This window comes from Cryptomeria japonica, chromosome 4 (genome assembly GCF_030272615.1).
Source record: "Cryptomeria japonica chromosome 4, Sugi_1.0, whole genome shotgun sequence".
In the NCBI taxonomy this organism is placed as follows: domain Eukaryota; kingdom Viridiplantae; phylum Streptophyta; class Pinopsida; order Cupressales; family Cupressaceae; genus Cryptomeria; species Cryptomeria japonica.
The window spans coordinates 1,208,503-1,225,717 of NC_081408.1; the positions used below are offsets into that span (position 1 = coordinate 1,208,503).

A 17,215-nucleotide genomic window follows, 5' to 3' on the forward strand; every position below is an offset into this window, starting at 1 on the left:
CCGGATTTGACTATGCACCGGAGCAAGGAGAATCCCTTATGTTCAGAACAAAGGGTACCGGATCTACTTAGAGGAAGAGTCTTTTTCGGACTATGTGTAAATCTGGTGGTAAGTGTTGCAAGGTTATTGTAGATAGTGGAAGCACTGACAATTTGGTATTTGAGGAGATGGTTGTGAAGCTTGGATTGAAGAGGTTTGAACATCCTTGTCCTTATGAGGTGAGTTGGTTACAAGATGATCAAAAGATGGAGATAAATGAGCAATGTTTGGTGAGTTTCAATATTGGGCCTTTTAGATATGAAGTTTTGTGTGATGTTGTGTCTATGAGTGCTTGTCATGTCTTGTTGGGAAAACCTTAGCAGTATGATAGGGGAGCTATTTATGACTATAGAAGAAACCTAGTCACTATTGAGAAGGATGTGCAGAAGTTCACATTAATTTATTTCAAGGAGAAATAGAAGGAGGTGAAGAATATGAGTCCTGAGAAAAGTTGCAGTACTGAGAAACCAATAGAAGAGGTTATATCAAAGGGTTTGAAGAAAGATATAATGGAACCAATTGCAGAGGTTGACATGAGTTTGTAGAAGGATGTGACAGTTGAGCCTGACGGATAGATGGAGCCGGATGACATAGAGATTATGGTTACAAACCAGGGGAAGTCTTATGGCAGAAACAAATAAGAGTTACAGAAGAAAGAATGCAGTAAATAGAGACACTGCACAAATCTAAAGCTAAGGAAGAGAAACAAAGAGAGTCAGAGGTTAGAGAAGCCGGTTAAGGCATCGTAGGAGCTAAAGCAGAGGTTGGCAAATAAAGAAGATGTTTGGATTAGAAATGAGCATGGGGTCTTTATTCTGAATCCTTTTAGATGTTCATGAGTTGACTCTCATGGAATATCTTCTTCTGCGTGGTTGTCTGATGTAGGAGCATCCTCGGTCGATGAGCAATCTTGCATCAACCAAATATATTTCCTTTTAGTTTTGTTCTTGTCTAGTTCTTTATGTTGTTTTCTATGTTCTTACCGGTTGGCACTGGTAGTTGCTTGTTCTTCGTGGCAGATCTTATTTTTGGTTTCTAGGCTGGTTAGTGTGCTTAATTCCATATTTCCAGTTCATTTGGGTTCTTTTCCGATCATTTATTGCTTTCGGTGGACTGTTTCTGGGTTCTGGGACAGTTATTGTGCTTACTGGTTGGTTTTCCTTTGTTATTGGCATGATTCTTGGCGTGTGGATATATCTTGGGTCTTGTCTAATGTTCTTTGGTGTGTGGCCAACCTTCTTGCTTAACCACACTTCGTGGTTGTTATTTTCCAGAAAGATTTGTTTAATTGTTAGGGCCGACCTAGTTACACATTTCATTTACCTGTATTGGTAAATGTAATCTTATGAGGTCGACCCGGATATGTTCTGGTGGGTATAAATATGATGTTATGTAATCATTTGTAGGGGTAGATGAAGTAGAATTGAGAATAAGGATTGAGATTTGCATTTTGAGATCCGGTTGATTCTTAGAGTCTTGGATTGAATTGTACCTGGCTAATAGCCTGCATGTAACCGCTTAATTGCCGGATGTTCTTTGATGTATATGACGACTGCCAGATGATTGTTGGAAGTTCTAAGGCATTAATATGATCTATTTGTGTAATCTTATTATGTTTTCTTGCTGCCTTCCTTGTGCTGCTCTTGTTGCATAAGCTGGTTGATTCTCTTTGAGGGTTTTACTGGTTATGGCTGCATGACTCTTAATGATATTATTGCAAGTCAATTTGAGGTCAGGCCAGTGTGATTTGCTCTTTTTAAATCAATATGGAAGGCCTGGGATAGACCCTACATTTTTGGCAATGGGATTGTGGGGGAGAGAAAGGAAATCTATGGGGAAAAGTCTGTGGGGTGGAACTTAAAACAAAAATGGAGATTGTTGGCCTTGTTGCAAGGATATTTTTTTAAAGCATGGGCGTCTAAAGGATTGTAAAACTTTTGTGACATTATCAAAGATGGGAATCCTCTAAGCTATCATGACATTGTGCAGTCCTATGGTGTTCCTCTTACCCAATGGAAGACTTATATTGTCCTTAGAGAATCCTGTTCCCCCCTCGTGCCCAAACCCCGTGTCTCTTCCAACTTTAGATTTACTGGTTACACTTGGCTGGATGGTTCATCATTACCAAACATCAAAGATAAATCCATTTATAGATTCCTGGTTGATACTGAATCTATCTATGTGCATGCTAACTCCTGTTGGTCTTTGAACCATGCCCCTTCCTCATGGCAATTGTTTTTTGCTCAAGTCTATCCGGTCTAGATTTGTGGAACCAAAGAGAAGAACTTTCCGTGGAGACTTATCCTGCACAGGCTCCCTACCAGACTCCCCAATGGTGATCCCTCCATATGCTCTGTTTGTAGAGTTTCTGAGACTATTGAGCACATTTTTTTTATTGTCTATTTGCTAAGGAGATCAGAAATGCTTCTGTGCTTTTCATTGGAGTTCATGTTTATTCTATTGATATTATATCGGGTTACATTTCGGGCCTAAAGAAAGATGGTAACATTTTTTGGTCTGTTTTTTCTATTGAAACTCTGTGGCTTATCTGGATGTTTAGGAATGATAATATTTTCAGTGGTAGAAATCGGTTGCTTACTGAGTCTTTGAGGAGGCTCATTATCTATGATATTGATATGTAGGTCAGTGTAGCATTGAGGCTAGCTAGAAGGAAATTTGAGGCTTTGTTAAAAGATGGCTCAACTAAAGTGTACACCAGGGAAATATCTCATGGTTTTTCTTGGTCCAAAAGTACTCAAGAGAGATCTCCCTTTAAGGAAGACTTGAAGAATTTTGTCAGAGAACTTAATTTCCTGGAGGGAGGAATAATATAGTAGTAGAACTAACTGATACTAGTGGCAGTTCCTATATACCACCCCTATGTGGACCCTGTTATATGCGGTAATGAGTTGCGGTGGAATGAGGGGCCTCCAAGATGGATTGCTTGGGTTGAGATCTTGGGTGATTCCAGCTTGCCAAATGGGTCATAAGCTTTGATATAGGGAACTGAAGTTTAGAATACACCTTCATTTTTGTAATATTGGGCTATTTCTATAGTATGTATTAACCATGCAATTTTTGTATTGGAGGTATTGGCCACATGGGGCCTCTGTTTATGTAGCGACTAAATCGACTACTAGATAAACTCCCTTTGATAGGATACTGGTTATATTTGGATTGTATCTTGGTTCATTTATAATTAATAGAAAAAAAAACTTACTCTATGATAAACATGAAATTGTTTTCTATTAAAAATTGGGTTTTCTTTATATGTTCCTACTTCTATTTTGATAGAAAACAACTTTTAGGTGGATATTGGTTTTGAGCCAATAAGGCAACTAAGGGAGGTGTTTCTACGAGGGGGTGATTGATTATGGTGGTGTATCTCTGTAGAACTAATATTAATTTTATTGAACCTCTCAAACTCTATGGTGGTGTATCTCTGCAGAACTAATATTAATTTATTGAACCTCTCAAACTCTATGGAATAACTAAAACTAATACTAAGATTATCATAAAAAAATCTACAGAACTTTATTTTATAAATATCAGTTTAATTCTTAGAGATTAAAAGATTATAAAAAATTCTTGATTTTCTATATGATGTGAGAGAACATATTGAGTTTTACAAAACATTCATGCAAAATGATTATGGACACTTTAATATTTCAAATATGAAAACATTTTTTTGTCCCTCTACCATATACTCTAATTCCATATCAGAATATGAAAAATAAATGAGATCTGAAAAACCTAATATAGAAACTAGAAACTATGAAATTAAAAATATAAATTATAAATGATCTAATATCATTTGAAATAAATGTATTGAAGAAAATCCAATGATAAAAGAACAAATGCTGCAAGTATTAGTATGAAGGATACTCAAAAGCATGAATGTACATGTTAGGAAAGTGATTAAAAGCATGAATGTACATGTTAGGAAAGTGATTATGCATAATATATGAGCAGGAAGAGGAATTATATAAAATCAATAGTGAAATCACACAAGAATTATTCAAATAAGAGAAAGTTAAACTCCCACGAATGATGCCAAAAAAAATCAATTCTCTAACATTAAAATTTTCTTTATTAAAATTAGCAAGATTAAATAAAAATGTAAAAAAAACCATGCTAAAAAATAAAAAAAGCTACACTAAAATTATCCATTAAAATTAAAATTTATCTTCATCATGTTGCAACCCTTTAATGAGGTATATATTAATCTCTAGCAAAAATAAAATCTATTGAAAAAAAGAAGAAGATTAATTTTCTTATGTCAAGCGAGACATTAAATTTATGTATGAGACCTCCTTGGTGAATTCCGACAAAGATTAAAATTCTATTCACCTTACATACAATTCTACAAAGTGTACATTTATCATTTACTTTTATCATGTTGCAACCCTTTAAATGAGGTATATATTAATCTCTAGCAAAAATAAAATATATTGAAAAAAAGAAGAAGATTAGTTTTCTTATGTCAAGCGAAACATTAAATTTATGTATGAGACCTCCTTGGTGAATTCCCACAAAGATTAAAATTCTATTCACCTTACATATGATTCTACAAAATTTACATATTTTAATTTCTCTTTTTGAAGCAAAATTGTATCTCCTTTATAGTCTATAAATACCTTCATCATGTCAATCACTTAGGACTAAACAAATATATGTGTGATCCTTATATAAATAACATAATAGAATCCTCTTTGTGACTTCATAAAAGCCAAGTATAAAAAATATATTGCTTCTATTATATTACGTGCAATACCTAAAAAGATTATTAATATAATTAACCTATCTACTTCTAATGCTTAGTGATATATCTATCTTTTTATTCAGTATTAAATACTTCATAATAAGCTAATGTTCTATGATATTGTCTCTCTAACGACACCCATATACTCATCTAGGTTAGTTGTTATTAACTATCATGCATAATTAACTATTCTATATATTTATGTAAATGATCTATTTTTCTTTATAATAAGTATATATACATAAATGCGTACACATACAAATACACATATGCTCATAAGATATTTAGTACTTAGATCTTATATATATTGAATAAAGTATGATTTTGACATAGAGACATTTAACATTGTCATTTAGAAATAAATCTATGACTATTATTTCGATATAATTACTAAGAATATTGTAAAAATATGACTAACAAAAAGTTCAGAATGATGGAATATATAGAATAAAATCATAAGACTATTATAATAGGAATTCTATTGGTCATATTCTTTATGAATGGATTGAGGTTGTTGATTCTCTTCTTAAATGGGTGTTAGAGGTTCCAAGAGGTCGGAATTGTCGGAATTTGTTTGACTGACATTCTATATCCACTGATCAAATTACTCAATTGTTGCATCATATCCACCCTCCTAAGGGTTTATCATTGCAATTTTTTCTTGTTTCCTGCTAAGATTATGGGTTCTTAGGAGTGGTGGATTTGCGTGAGAATCTATTTGATTCTTCTCATATTATTTTCTATGATACCCATGGTTGTTTGGAAATCTTTTGAAATCTCATTGAACATTTGATCATTTTTTTTCCAAAAAAATTGTTCGAATGATAAATATATAAAGTTTGGACTTTTATTTTTAATATCTTCTTACCATAATATTGTAAAATAATTGGGATGACCCCTCAGCGTAACAGCAGTTGCGAAGCGCTGTTGTTCGGGCGGTCTTTGGTTCGATCCTCATGCAGGTCTTTGTCCCCATGTTCCCGGATGGTGTGCAATCAGCGTAGTGTACGACATCGATCCAAGGTTGCAAGTAAAAAAGGGAGTTTTAATGCCCAAATCCAATGCTAATTCGGTGGTTAGAACATTGTCCCCCAACGCTGACAGAGAACATTGGAAGATGCTGCAAGGTGTTAAGGCCTCAATCCTAGTGGCGGGCAGCGGACAACGAACATACTTGTTGCATGGTGGGTGGAGTGATAAGGTGGGAGCAACGAAGAGATAAGGGGCCGTAATTGAAGAGATAAGGAGCGAGGAGCCACAAGGAGTGATAAGGGTTGGACAACTGGGGAGGTGTAAATGTCTATGATAAAAAAAAAAATTTAACCACGGGGAGGGGGTCCTTCAAATGTGACCCTCACTAGTTAGTAAATTTAGTATAAAAAAGTCATTACTCATCAAAATAATAATAATAAAATTATATGTATAATAAAATCATAATCACCATGACAATGATGATATATCAATTATAATGATATAAAATATGGATTCTTTTATTCGATATCTTCTTATTATGCTAAGAAGTCTCTTTAATGATAAAAGGAGAGAAAAACATCTAATGTTGTGATTCCTCTTTTTAAAAAATTGAATAGTTATTTATAAATTAAAGCATTACTATAAATAATAATACAAATAATATGAGTGATGTAATTTAATAATGGTGAAGCTTTTAGGCAAAATACAAAATATTAATAATTTATTTAAAAAAAATCAAAAAATCAAAAAAATCAAATTAATGTCTATTTTTCACTTTATTTCTTACACAAGTGAAATAGATGCCTTAAGAATATCTCTTTGCATCTTGTGCATGCACTTATCTAGTCATAATCCCACTTAAATTGATTTAATAGTGAAATTTTCATTACATAATTATTTTATATTTAGTTTTGTGCTTATTTTGAGGAAAATATCTTGATACATATCTTTAATGACAAAAGAAATAATTTTGTGCATAGTTAACTCTTTTGCTCCATTATTTTACTTTAATATTTATTAACTACATTGCTTGACATTATGATTAAAAGACAACAATTTTTTTTATTATTTAATGATTATAATTTTATTTTAAAAAATTGACTGATTTATTCAATTTTTATTTTTTAGTAAATATTAAACAAAACAATCTAAAATCTATTTATATTACCGAAGTATGTTTTTTAATGATAGTGACTAGATTTATATTATTTATATTATTTTAAGTTTAGGATAATAAGATATTTTTTTTTGTATTAGAAATAAGGAGATCAAATATACAAACAGACCACAGAGTATCAGAGTTTAGAGGCCATGCCTCACACCATAAAAAATGACATATACATATACATTGCCATATACATAGCTAATACAGAATGTCACATGAACCATCCACCCATGCAATCCAGCCAAGGGGGCCTTCCATCCAAACTAAGTTCTGATGCGCTTGCACTTGAGCGAGCAAGGAGAGCTCATCCATCCTGGGATTCGCGTTCTTCCTGATATCTTTCTTAAGCTTCTCACAGGCAGCATCAAAAGCATGAAGATCATCCAGCGTTCTCCGCCAAAGGTAGCCATTTTTCAGCTCATGGAAGTAGAAAGACGCATGACCGCATTGGAGGAATCTTTTTAGCTTCTTATTCTCAACCATCATGGTGACATGGACCTGCAAAAAGATTTTGAAATGTGTGAGTTTTCTGAAAAACTCAGTAAGAGCCCTTGGCTTACCTTGGTACTTCTCTTCGTTCCTGCATTTCCAAATCTGCCAAAGAATGTTAGAGGACAACATATTCCAAAATAAATTCGAATCCTTGGGAAGACCAGGGATATAACCAGTAATTATGTCAAGAATGCTCACATTAATAGGATAGATAATACCAAACATGCTCCATATTTCTTTAGCAAGAAGACAATAAAAAAGAATATGTCTCCCAGTTTCCGGGAGTCTACAAAGATTACAAAGATCATTACAGGAATCAGAATCAGAATTGAACCTTTTGAGAGGAAGCTTATCAAGTAAAACAAGCCACTTAAAGCAATTGATTTTTGGCTCAACATGACTTCTCCATAAGCATTGAAACAATTTATTCCAAATCTTAATATCAAATGAGGAATGCCAAACAGAGTTCACATGATTAATAATGTCATTATTCTGGTTAATAACAAAGTGAATATTTTTGGCTTTAAGGCTAGCCAAAGCAACACCCCCTGGCCACTTGCAATTAAGGTGTCTAAGAGAATCCACATTGCAAGCAGACGGGATATTTCTGGAGGCTTGAAGAACCATATTATAAGTTTTTTTCTGCGAATCAGGAATATCATACTTGGACTTAATAGCATCCCAAGACGGGAGGCAGTCAGATTCAAACAGATCCACAAATTGGTTTATACCTTTTTTAGCCCAGGATCTGGCAGAGCATCCTTGGGATAGGGCAAGAGGCTTCCCGCTGATGGCAAGATTCCACCAAATAGATCTTTCTCCGTGGAGTTGATCATGGTGGTACCAGTCCTTGTTGGTAATGTGCTCCATGACGTGTTCCCAAGCCTTCCATATTGACTTGAACACCAAAGAACCTTGAACAGAGACAGGGAAGTTACCCAGGAGGAGATCACCGAAGGGGAGGTTTTTCCAAGACTTAGCTTTCTTGGGAAAACCTCTCTCAATGTTATGCCTGACAAGCACTTTCCAAGGGCTGTTACCCTCCAAGGAATGAAAGATCCATTTGGCGGAAAGGGCAATACCCTGGAATTTTAGATCTTTAAGCCCAAGCCCCCCAAGGATCTTGTCAGCATGGCACCAGGCCCATTTAACAACATGATGTTTCTTGTTTCCTTTTCCATCCGACTAGAGAAAGGATCTGATGGCACTTTGAATCTCTTGGATTTGATAGTTACTAAACAACCAAGCCGAGGAATAGTAGATACTGTAAGAAGACAGGATTTTCTGACAAACTTGAATTCTCCCAGCTAAAGACAAGGTTCTATTGTGCCATTTGTTAAGTTTATTAAGGATTTTTTCTTTAATCCAAAGCCACATATTCTTAAGAACAGGATCCACAGAGAAGGGGATACCGAGGTACTTAACGGTTTTGTTGGGGCCTCCCCACAAAAAACCTGAATTGGAAAACCACTCAGGGGGGTGTTCGTCCCATCCAAGACAAATCGACTTAGTATGGGAAATGCGAGCACCAGAGGCAGAATAGAATAGGTCAAGCTTCCCTTGAAGGACTCTAAAGTTAACTTCAGAAAGTTCAAAAAACAGAGCAGTGTCATTAGCAAACTGACAGTTAATAAGCTCATCATTATTAGGGAGATATAGACCTCTGACCTCAGGAGACAAGGAAGAATCTCTGAGAATATAAAACAGGGCTTCAGAGGCGATGACAAAAAGGGCAGGGGCAAGGGGGCAACCCTGCCTGATAGATCTACTAAGCGAAAAAGAAGGGGAAAGAACTCCATTAATTTCAATCTGAGCCGAGGCGTCCTTAAGAAGAGTTTGCACGGCAAGACAAAAATAGGGAGGAAAGCCAAAGGCTTCCAACATCATCAAGATAAATTTCCATTCGACTCTGTCATAGGCCTTCTTGAAGTCAAGAAGCAACATGGCAGAATTCTGGTGAGAACTTTTTGCCCAGTCCATAGCTTCCCAGCTGGTGATCAGATTTTCCAGAATATACCTTCCCTTAATAAAGCCAGTTTGGGAGGGACAAATAAATTTAGGGAGGATATCGACGAGCCTAAGAGCCAAAATCTTCGCCAGGACTTTATACGAAACATTCAGTAGGGTTATAGGTCTCCAGTTCTTGATAAGAGCCTTATTCCCTTCCTTAGGAAGTAATTTAATAATAACCTTTGTTTATCTCCGGGCCTAAAGAGCCATTAGCAATGGCTTCGTTATAAAGATCAAAAAGGTCTTTACAGATCCAATTTGAATTAGCTTTATAAAACTCAATCGGAAAACCATCCGGGCCCGGGGCCTTATCATTGCAAAGGGTTTTAACAGCAGTCTCAATCTCTTCAATGGAAATAGACTTAGATAGCCTGTGGATATCACTGGAGTCAAGCTTGCTAGGAATAAGTGATTTACATTTATTTCTAGCAGCTTCAGCTATCAAAGAGTCTTCGGAAGAGAACAAGGCTCTGTAAAAATCCGCAAAGGCATTGGCGATAGCAACAGGATCAGAGATGTCTTGATTGTCAATCGACAGCTTATCAACAGACTCTTTACAATGTTTATTCTTAAGAAGATTAAAGAAAAACTTAGTCCCTCTGTCTCCGACTTGGAGCCAATGGGCCCTAGACCGAATTCGCGCACCCTTAACCTTAACCTGCTGGTGACTTCTAAGGGCATCTTTAGCAGCCATAACCTGTGACAACCGATCGAGATCGGCAGAGTTATTTTGAATGTTACTCTCGGCAACTTGCAAATTAGCACATAACTATTTTTCAATATATCTGTAATCCTTGGCCTTCTTTTGACCAATCGTTTGAAGGAAATTCTTCCAGGTTGACGTGTTACACAACCATCTTTCCAAATGAGAACAATGTTGCAGATTATATTTATTAATGCCTCTAATGATCTGGATAGCAGCAAGGACATCATCGTCCAAAAGAAGACTGGAGTTAAGAATGAATTTGTGATTCCTAACTCTAGAAGCAATAGGAATAGTGATAAAATTAACACAGGCAAAGATAGGATGATGATCAGAGAGAGGGGTAGCGATGGTCTTAATAATGTTATCCGCATCATAGGGAAGGAAGGAGAAGGAATGCTTGTTAGCATAGAAGCGGTCGAGCCTAGAGTATATTCTGAATTGGCCCTGTTGAAAATTACACCAAGTGTGCCAGAGGCCGCGGTGGATAGATCTATTCCCAGCAAGAGGGTCAAACAGGTTTTTATTATAAACAAATCTATTCCAATGAAACCCTTCATTATCATTCCAATGGAACGGGATACCTCCAATTTTATCATCCTGTGACTCAATCATATTAAAATCCCCCCCGAAAAGCCAAGGGATATCAGGGAGAGTATTCAGCCAAACCCATAGGTTACTTCTTTCACGGGAGTCATTAGGGGCATAAATAGAACAAATGCCAAAAGTATGATTGTCATGCTCAATAATACACCACACAGCTCTCTGACACGGGGAGCAACCATGACGAGCAATATAGTTTCTCCATTTAGGGTCGATCAGAAGGGCAATTCCCCCTCTACCTCTTTCATGATTAGTAAAAATTTTAACAGCATCTTTCCAAATAAAATTAAGATTAGTCTCTAATATAAAACCAATAGCTTTTATTTCTTGCATCATCAGGAAATCAATGGAATGCAAAGAAGACAACAAACGTTTAATAACAAATTTTCTGTCGGGAGATTCAAGCCCCCTAACATTCCAGGACAAGCAATTCATAGGGAAACCTTGTTAGAGTTAGAGTACGCATCAACATCCTTGTTAATAACTTGCGCGTCAACCTCCATGGAAGGTAAGACAGTGGAGCCATCTAAAGAGGCACCTGCAGGTATAATCTCAAGAACATATTCATCTTCTATTTCTTTGAAGACTTTCTGTGGGAGTTTCTTACCCACGTTATTGGGAGGGGAGCGCACGCAGGCCACCCCACTTTGCGAGATTGAGTTCAAATCAATGTCACCAGGTAATTTATCCTGGCGACCTATGGTAGGGCTGACCACTTGATGCGAATTGGGGACAAACCTTTTAACAGAGCCAGAGGCCACTTTCTCTTGCCGCGAGATGTGAAGACCTTTTCGTTTTTTCTTTTCCTGCACAACGATAAAACCGTCATCGGAATTGAGGTCGATGCCAGAGTTCTCAACGGGAGACAAATGAGAGCCGAGAGGGGGGGGAACTACTCTAAGATTCTGGATAAGGGCATCCTTGGGATGCGCAACACCATTAGCAGGGGGGACAGAAAGAGCAATGGGATCAAGGTTCTTAGAAACGGAAGTAGGGTTGGACGACCTATTGGCCTTAGTAGAACAATCATCTTTATAGGGAGGAGAGATCTTAGCACCAGCAGAATCCTTATTATTTTTTTCAGGTGGATTAACATTAGCAACATTATGGCTATTCACCAAATTTTTCTTAATGATAGGGCAATCCTTTCTGCGGTGCCCCTCCTTGCGACAGAGGAAGCACGCATTGAGCCCCCCCAAAACTTCCAGCGGGCAAACGAAAGATTCATTTAAGATATTCACAGAAATGTTTTCCGGAACCTCAATACCTGGCAGGAGCGAAATCAACATCCGAGCATCCATGTGCGGGACCAACCTCACAGAGTCATCCATTCGGATGGTCTTGCCGAGGGGTTCCATCAATTGGGGTAAAAATTTCCACAAAAAAGGAGGAACATTCTTAACAAGAATCCACCTGGGTGCTGCCAAAGCAAGCACCTCTTCGTGAGCCACCTCTGGAGACCAGGCTAAAGCCCTAAAAGAGGTAGAACCCACAACCCAATATTGCCTCTTTAAGACCTCTTTTTGAGCATCACAATTGGCAAAGAAGATGACATATAATCCTTTCTGTAACTGCCTACAAAATGAAATATGAAACCCTAGCTTGTTATTCCAAAAATTATGAAACCAGTCGTCCATGAATTTCCTCGGTGGACATTTATCCAACTCAGTAACCGAAAAGAAAATAGCAGTGTTACTCAACCTAGATTTTTCCTTTGAAATCTCATTAAGCATTTCCAAATTAGGAACAACAGAGAAGGATGCGAGGGAAGCCGAAGGGCTCTTACCGTGTTCTGCACTTTTTTCATTCGAGCTAGGGCAAACCTGATCAAACCTGGCTTTGGGGTTAAGATCCGCAGTGCGAGACACTGCTTCAGAAAAAGATTTCGGGCGATTGCTGTTGGGAGGAGCATTAATAACTTTGTCATAGCTGCTCCGCGGGCTACCACGAACAAACTGCGCGCCGGTGACATTAAATTCCTCCATCACTTCGTCACAAATCGGGGCAGTCGAGGCATTGCAAGTAGGAATGTCAGGTACGTTGCTGAGGATCGAGGAGTCCAGCTGGCGTCTGCCACCCGGATCTTCCGATGAGGGAGCCACCATGTTGGCGGCGGAAGCAGGGGTAACCACTCGCTAACCACAGCTTATGCGAAAAAACCTAAATTTTCGATAATAATATATTGAACAAGATAATCAAATTTTATTGAAATATTTGGTGACTATGATATCATTCTTGTGTTATTCTACTTCAATATATATATTTTTTAATGCATTGTTTGTTGCGACCTTTAGGATAGTCGGCTTTCAATTATATTTTACTCAACGGATGCCTGCATGTTTCCTGGGCCAATGTTTTCCATCTCGACGGAAATCTCAGTAGGTATTACCTGGAACAAACAATCTGCTTCCCAACACGGACTTGAAATTTTCAAAACTAGAATTCAATGAAATCTCCCTACAAATAGCGAGAGGATTGCATGCAGTACTCAGACTTTCTATTTCCAATCCTTGAAATTGCTGAATGGCGAGGACGTTTGCGCTTTTGTGTGGGCTTTTGGTTTGGATGGGAAGTGGATACGCAGTCTCACCTGCGTCTCTAACTGATGGCTTTACTCTGCATAATTTAACCGAGGAAAATATTAAGATACAAAAGCCTTATGATAAGAACGTATCCGAGCGTTACAGCTACGTTAATGGCGTCCATTCCATGTGGGTTTACAACAAAGACAAACCCTTTAAACCCGACAGCACAACCAACCCAAGGACAGAAATCCGCGTACAGGTAAGTTCTTTTTTCATTAATCAAATTCATCAGATTTCGGCAGTTCATAATTTTTGTTGTAGAAGATGTTTAGATTCAATTGGGTAGAATTGTTTTTCATCATTTCGAATCATATCTTTTGATCTTTATCTATTATCAGAATGATAAAGAGCAGTTGTTATCTGTTTGTTGAATTCAAGATTATAGTTTAACTCTTGTTATTTAAGATTTCTAAATTCAATTATTTTTATATCAACTTTTTAAATCACACCCTGATATTTTTTTTGAACTTAATTGTGTAATGCAGGGATATGACTATAAGAGCGGGATATGGCAATTTGAGGGTGATGGGTATGTTCCCCACGGGTCGAATGGCATGTGCGTGATGCAGATCCATGGCTTTGTTGTGCACGCCACTGTGTTAATGTTATTTGTTATCAATGGAGATATAAAGTATTACCATTCTAAAGTTATGGTGTCTGATATTTATGATCGGTGGATCCATTTCAATGTCATCCATGACACAGACCAGAGGATAGTGACTGTGTTTGCCGATGGACAGGAGACTTTGGCGGTGAATGTTACAGGTGGTGATAGCTATTATTTCAAGTGTGGGGTTTATGCTCAAACCAACTCTTCATCTTGTGTGGAATCTCGCTGGAAAAATATTAAAGTTTGGAGCAAGTAGTTTGAGCCCGTGAGAGCCGTCGATTGTTGGCAGTATGTATTTGGAGTATGCTGTGTTGTGTGTGATAGGATTTGACCATCACTGTACAAAGAGTTTAAAATAAGTGGAATCTTTATCTGAGATATGTGCAAAAGTCTAGTTTATCATATTACAACCTCCCGTGCTTCCTATGAATTATAGACTATAATAAAATAAAGATTATAAAGATAAAAGTAATCTTGTGGTTTCATTATGGGCTCCCACATTATTTGAATACCCTCTTATTTGTTATCTTTTGTTTTGTAATGGTATCTCTACTCATAATAATTTAATTGAGGTCTAGAAGTATTTGGATGGTATTTGTACAATTGAATTAAGGAATTTTGAAAATCTAATTTTTTGATATTTTCATAATCTATATTTTAAGAAGATTTTAGAGTATTTATGGTCTTTAAATTTTTAAACAACAAAATCATCTTTTCAATATGATCTATATTTATTGAAGGTCTTTTAAAGGCATCTAAAAAGTTTGATTTTTTTCAATTGAATAGGAATTGTGACTACACCAAATTGGAAAGCCAAAATTAAATAATTTCTTAATTTTATTTTACTATATATATATATATATATATATATATATGATCTAGCTATCTATTTCAACATCCAAGGATGACACAAGTGTTTAGTTTCCAGCTAAATATATGTGTTAACTTGAAATAATTGAAATAAAGTAGAAATCACACATAAATTTTGCAAGTTTAGGATATTAGAGGATCACTCAAACTTTAAATAAAAAAATAGTTTGTGTTGCTTTAGTAATTATTAATTCGCATATGTTGTTGTGTCAATTACTACTGGTAGTGTAACTAGTCTCACATTGAGAATTATCATCTAAATTCTCAACTAATTTGGATAAGTCCAGTATTGGAGTGGAGTGTATTCACGCCTATATGTCCCATTGCATATGATTAGAGTATAACAAAAAATTGGAATAAAAACAAGAAGTACATCAAACTAATTTCGTCTAAGAGACACATGTCTACAAATAGATGAAGAATAAGTCGACTTGGTAGACCTATTCTAGGTGTTGATTGGGTTAATATGGAAAGACAACACATAGAGATACAAAACTAATTTAGTCAACTCTTCTAACACAATTAGGATATGTTGCAACCAAAAACATAATAGAAGAGAGGTTATTTAGTGGTCACACCACTTTCAAAGTCCAGCTAAATTTGGACATCCCAATCTTTCAAATAAAATTGGCATGAAAGTTATTGATGATTGGATATCCAACTTGAAAAAAAAATGTTTAAATCACTTTATAGATTCTACAAAATTAGCATTTTCCCTTTCACAATCCAAACCCCATATCGATAATTATGGGAGACTAAGTATTGATTGAGGGAGAATTGTAGGAAAAACTTGATGATCAACATTTTCATTTAGAAACACATTAAAAACCCACACAAGGAGAGTTTGTGTAATATATCAAAGTAGTCCCATATTTTCCAAAATATGCATATGAAGAGAAATATGTGCAATACTAGTTGCGTCAATATAGAAAAGGACCAATCAATCAAATCTATATTGATATTTTCCTTGCATTGTTAGCAAAGCTTGTCATGCAAGATATAGAGATGCAATAGGTTCTAAAGTGCTACCATAGGCTTCATTAGTATATTGAGAACTAAGATGGTATTCCTAAACAATGAGACTTTAGAGACTATTTTCATATATTTGGAAAAGTTTGAATAAAAATCAAGAGAAGAGAAGGAAAGTATTTATTGAATAAGAAGTCAAAGGGAAAGGGTAGAATTAGTTTCGCAAGAAAACAACCAACTAAGATAGAATATCAACTATATAAAAGATCAACTTTGGAAAATAATAAAATGAAGTGATAAACTTAGGAATTGAATCAAAAGGGTTGCATTCAACCAAATGAATAACCTTGTTGAAATGTTATTTTTGTCACCATGAATAAGGATCAAGAATATGATATCTTTACATTGACTACATGTCTTTGAATAAGATCATTGTAAAGAACAAGTATCCAATTCCTAATATGAAAAAAAATTGTACCAACTTAGGAGCATCAATTTATTTACCAAAATTTATATTAAGTGTAGTTACCAACAAGTTTTAATGAATATATTAGATATGTGGAACACTACCTTGGAAATTTAAGTGGGTTTGTTTGAGTTGTTGATCATTATCCTTGGGTTACCTAGTGTACCTACCTTTTCATATAAATATTGAATGATCTGATTAGGATTTCAAGTAATTCTTTTGTTAATGTCTATGTAGACAACATATTCATATATTCAAAAAAAATAGGGACCAGTTGCAACATGTTTAATATGTAATCTTAGATCTATGACAACACATTCTCTATATTAATAGAGAAAAGTGGTCCCTTTGTATGGATACTATTTAGTACCAAGGGAACATTGTGGACAAGGATAGTGTTCATATTGATCTTTAAAAGCTACAAGTCATAAAAAAATGTTCAGCACCTAAGATCCCATAGAACTTCATAGTTTTTTATGTTGAATTTTTTTATTAGACGTTTATGCTTGGATTCTTACACTTAGCATGACTTATAAAAGCTCTAGTGTTCATATTGATCTTTAAAAGCTACAAGTCATAAAAAAATGATCAACACCTAAAGATCCCATAGAACTTCATAGTTTTTTATTGTTGGTTTTTTTTATTAGACGTTTATGCTTGGATTCTTATACTTAGCATGACCTATAAATCAATAATTATACAAAAATTAATGTCATTTGTCAATACATAAAATTTTCAAGGCATTCTCCTAATTATGGACACACAATTAAATATAAGATATTTTAATGCAAATTTCACCATTACAAGTATACCAATTTATATAGGATTACAACTAACATATCTATCTTAGATAAATCTCTGTAAAATATGTCAACATATATTCTCAAGTCATGTATCCCGCTTATGTTAGTATCTAATAAAAAAAATCTTTCAATTTCATTTTTATTTTTATTATTTGTAAACAAAAAT

At 35.6% G+C, this 17,215-nt stretch overlaps 1 protein-coding gene across 1 annotated transcript; it reads right to left on the reverse strand.

Annotated features, from left to right (window-relative positions):
• Window positions 1–7,136: 7,136 nt before the first annotated feature.
• Window positions 7,137–9,410, reverse strand: LOC131064526 (uncharacterized). The gene is made up of 2 exons (XM_059218609.1): window positions 8,724–9,410; window positions 7,137–8,615 (listed from the first exon to the last, which is right to left on the reverse strand). The coding sequence occupies exons 1-2, from the start codon at window positions 9,408–9,410 to the stop codon at window positions 7,137–7,139; spliced, it is 2,166 nt and encodes a 721-aa protein (XP_059074592.1).
• Window positions 9,411–17,215: the final 7,805 nt, after the last annotated feature.

Excerpts from the sequence above, each read along its gene's own strand:
- LOC131064526 (XM_059218609.1), bottom strand. The coding sequence starts at position 9,410 with ATGGACTGGGCAAAAAGTTCTCACCAGAATTCTGCCATGTTGCTTCTT. Across the intron at positions 8,616-8,723 it reads CTTTAGCTGGGAGAATTCAA|TCGGATGGAAAAGGAAACAA; the intron begins GTTTGTCAGAAA and ends TCCTTTCTCTAG.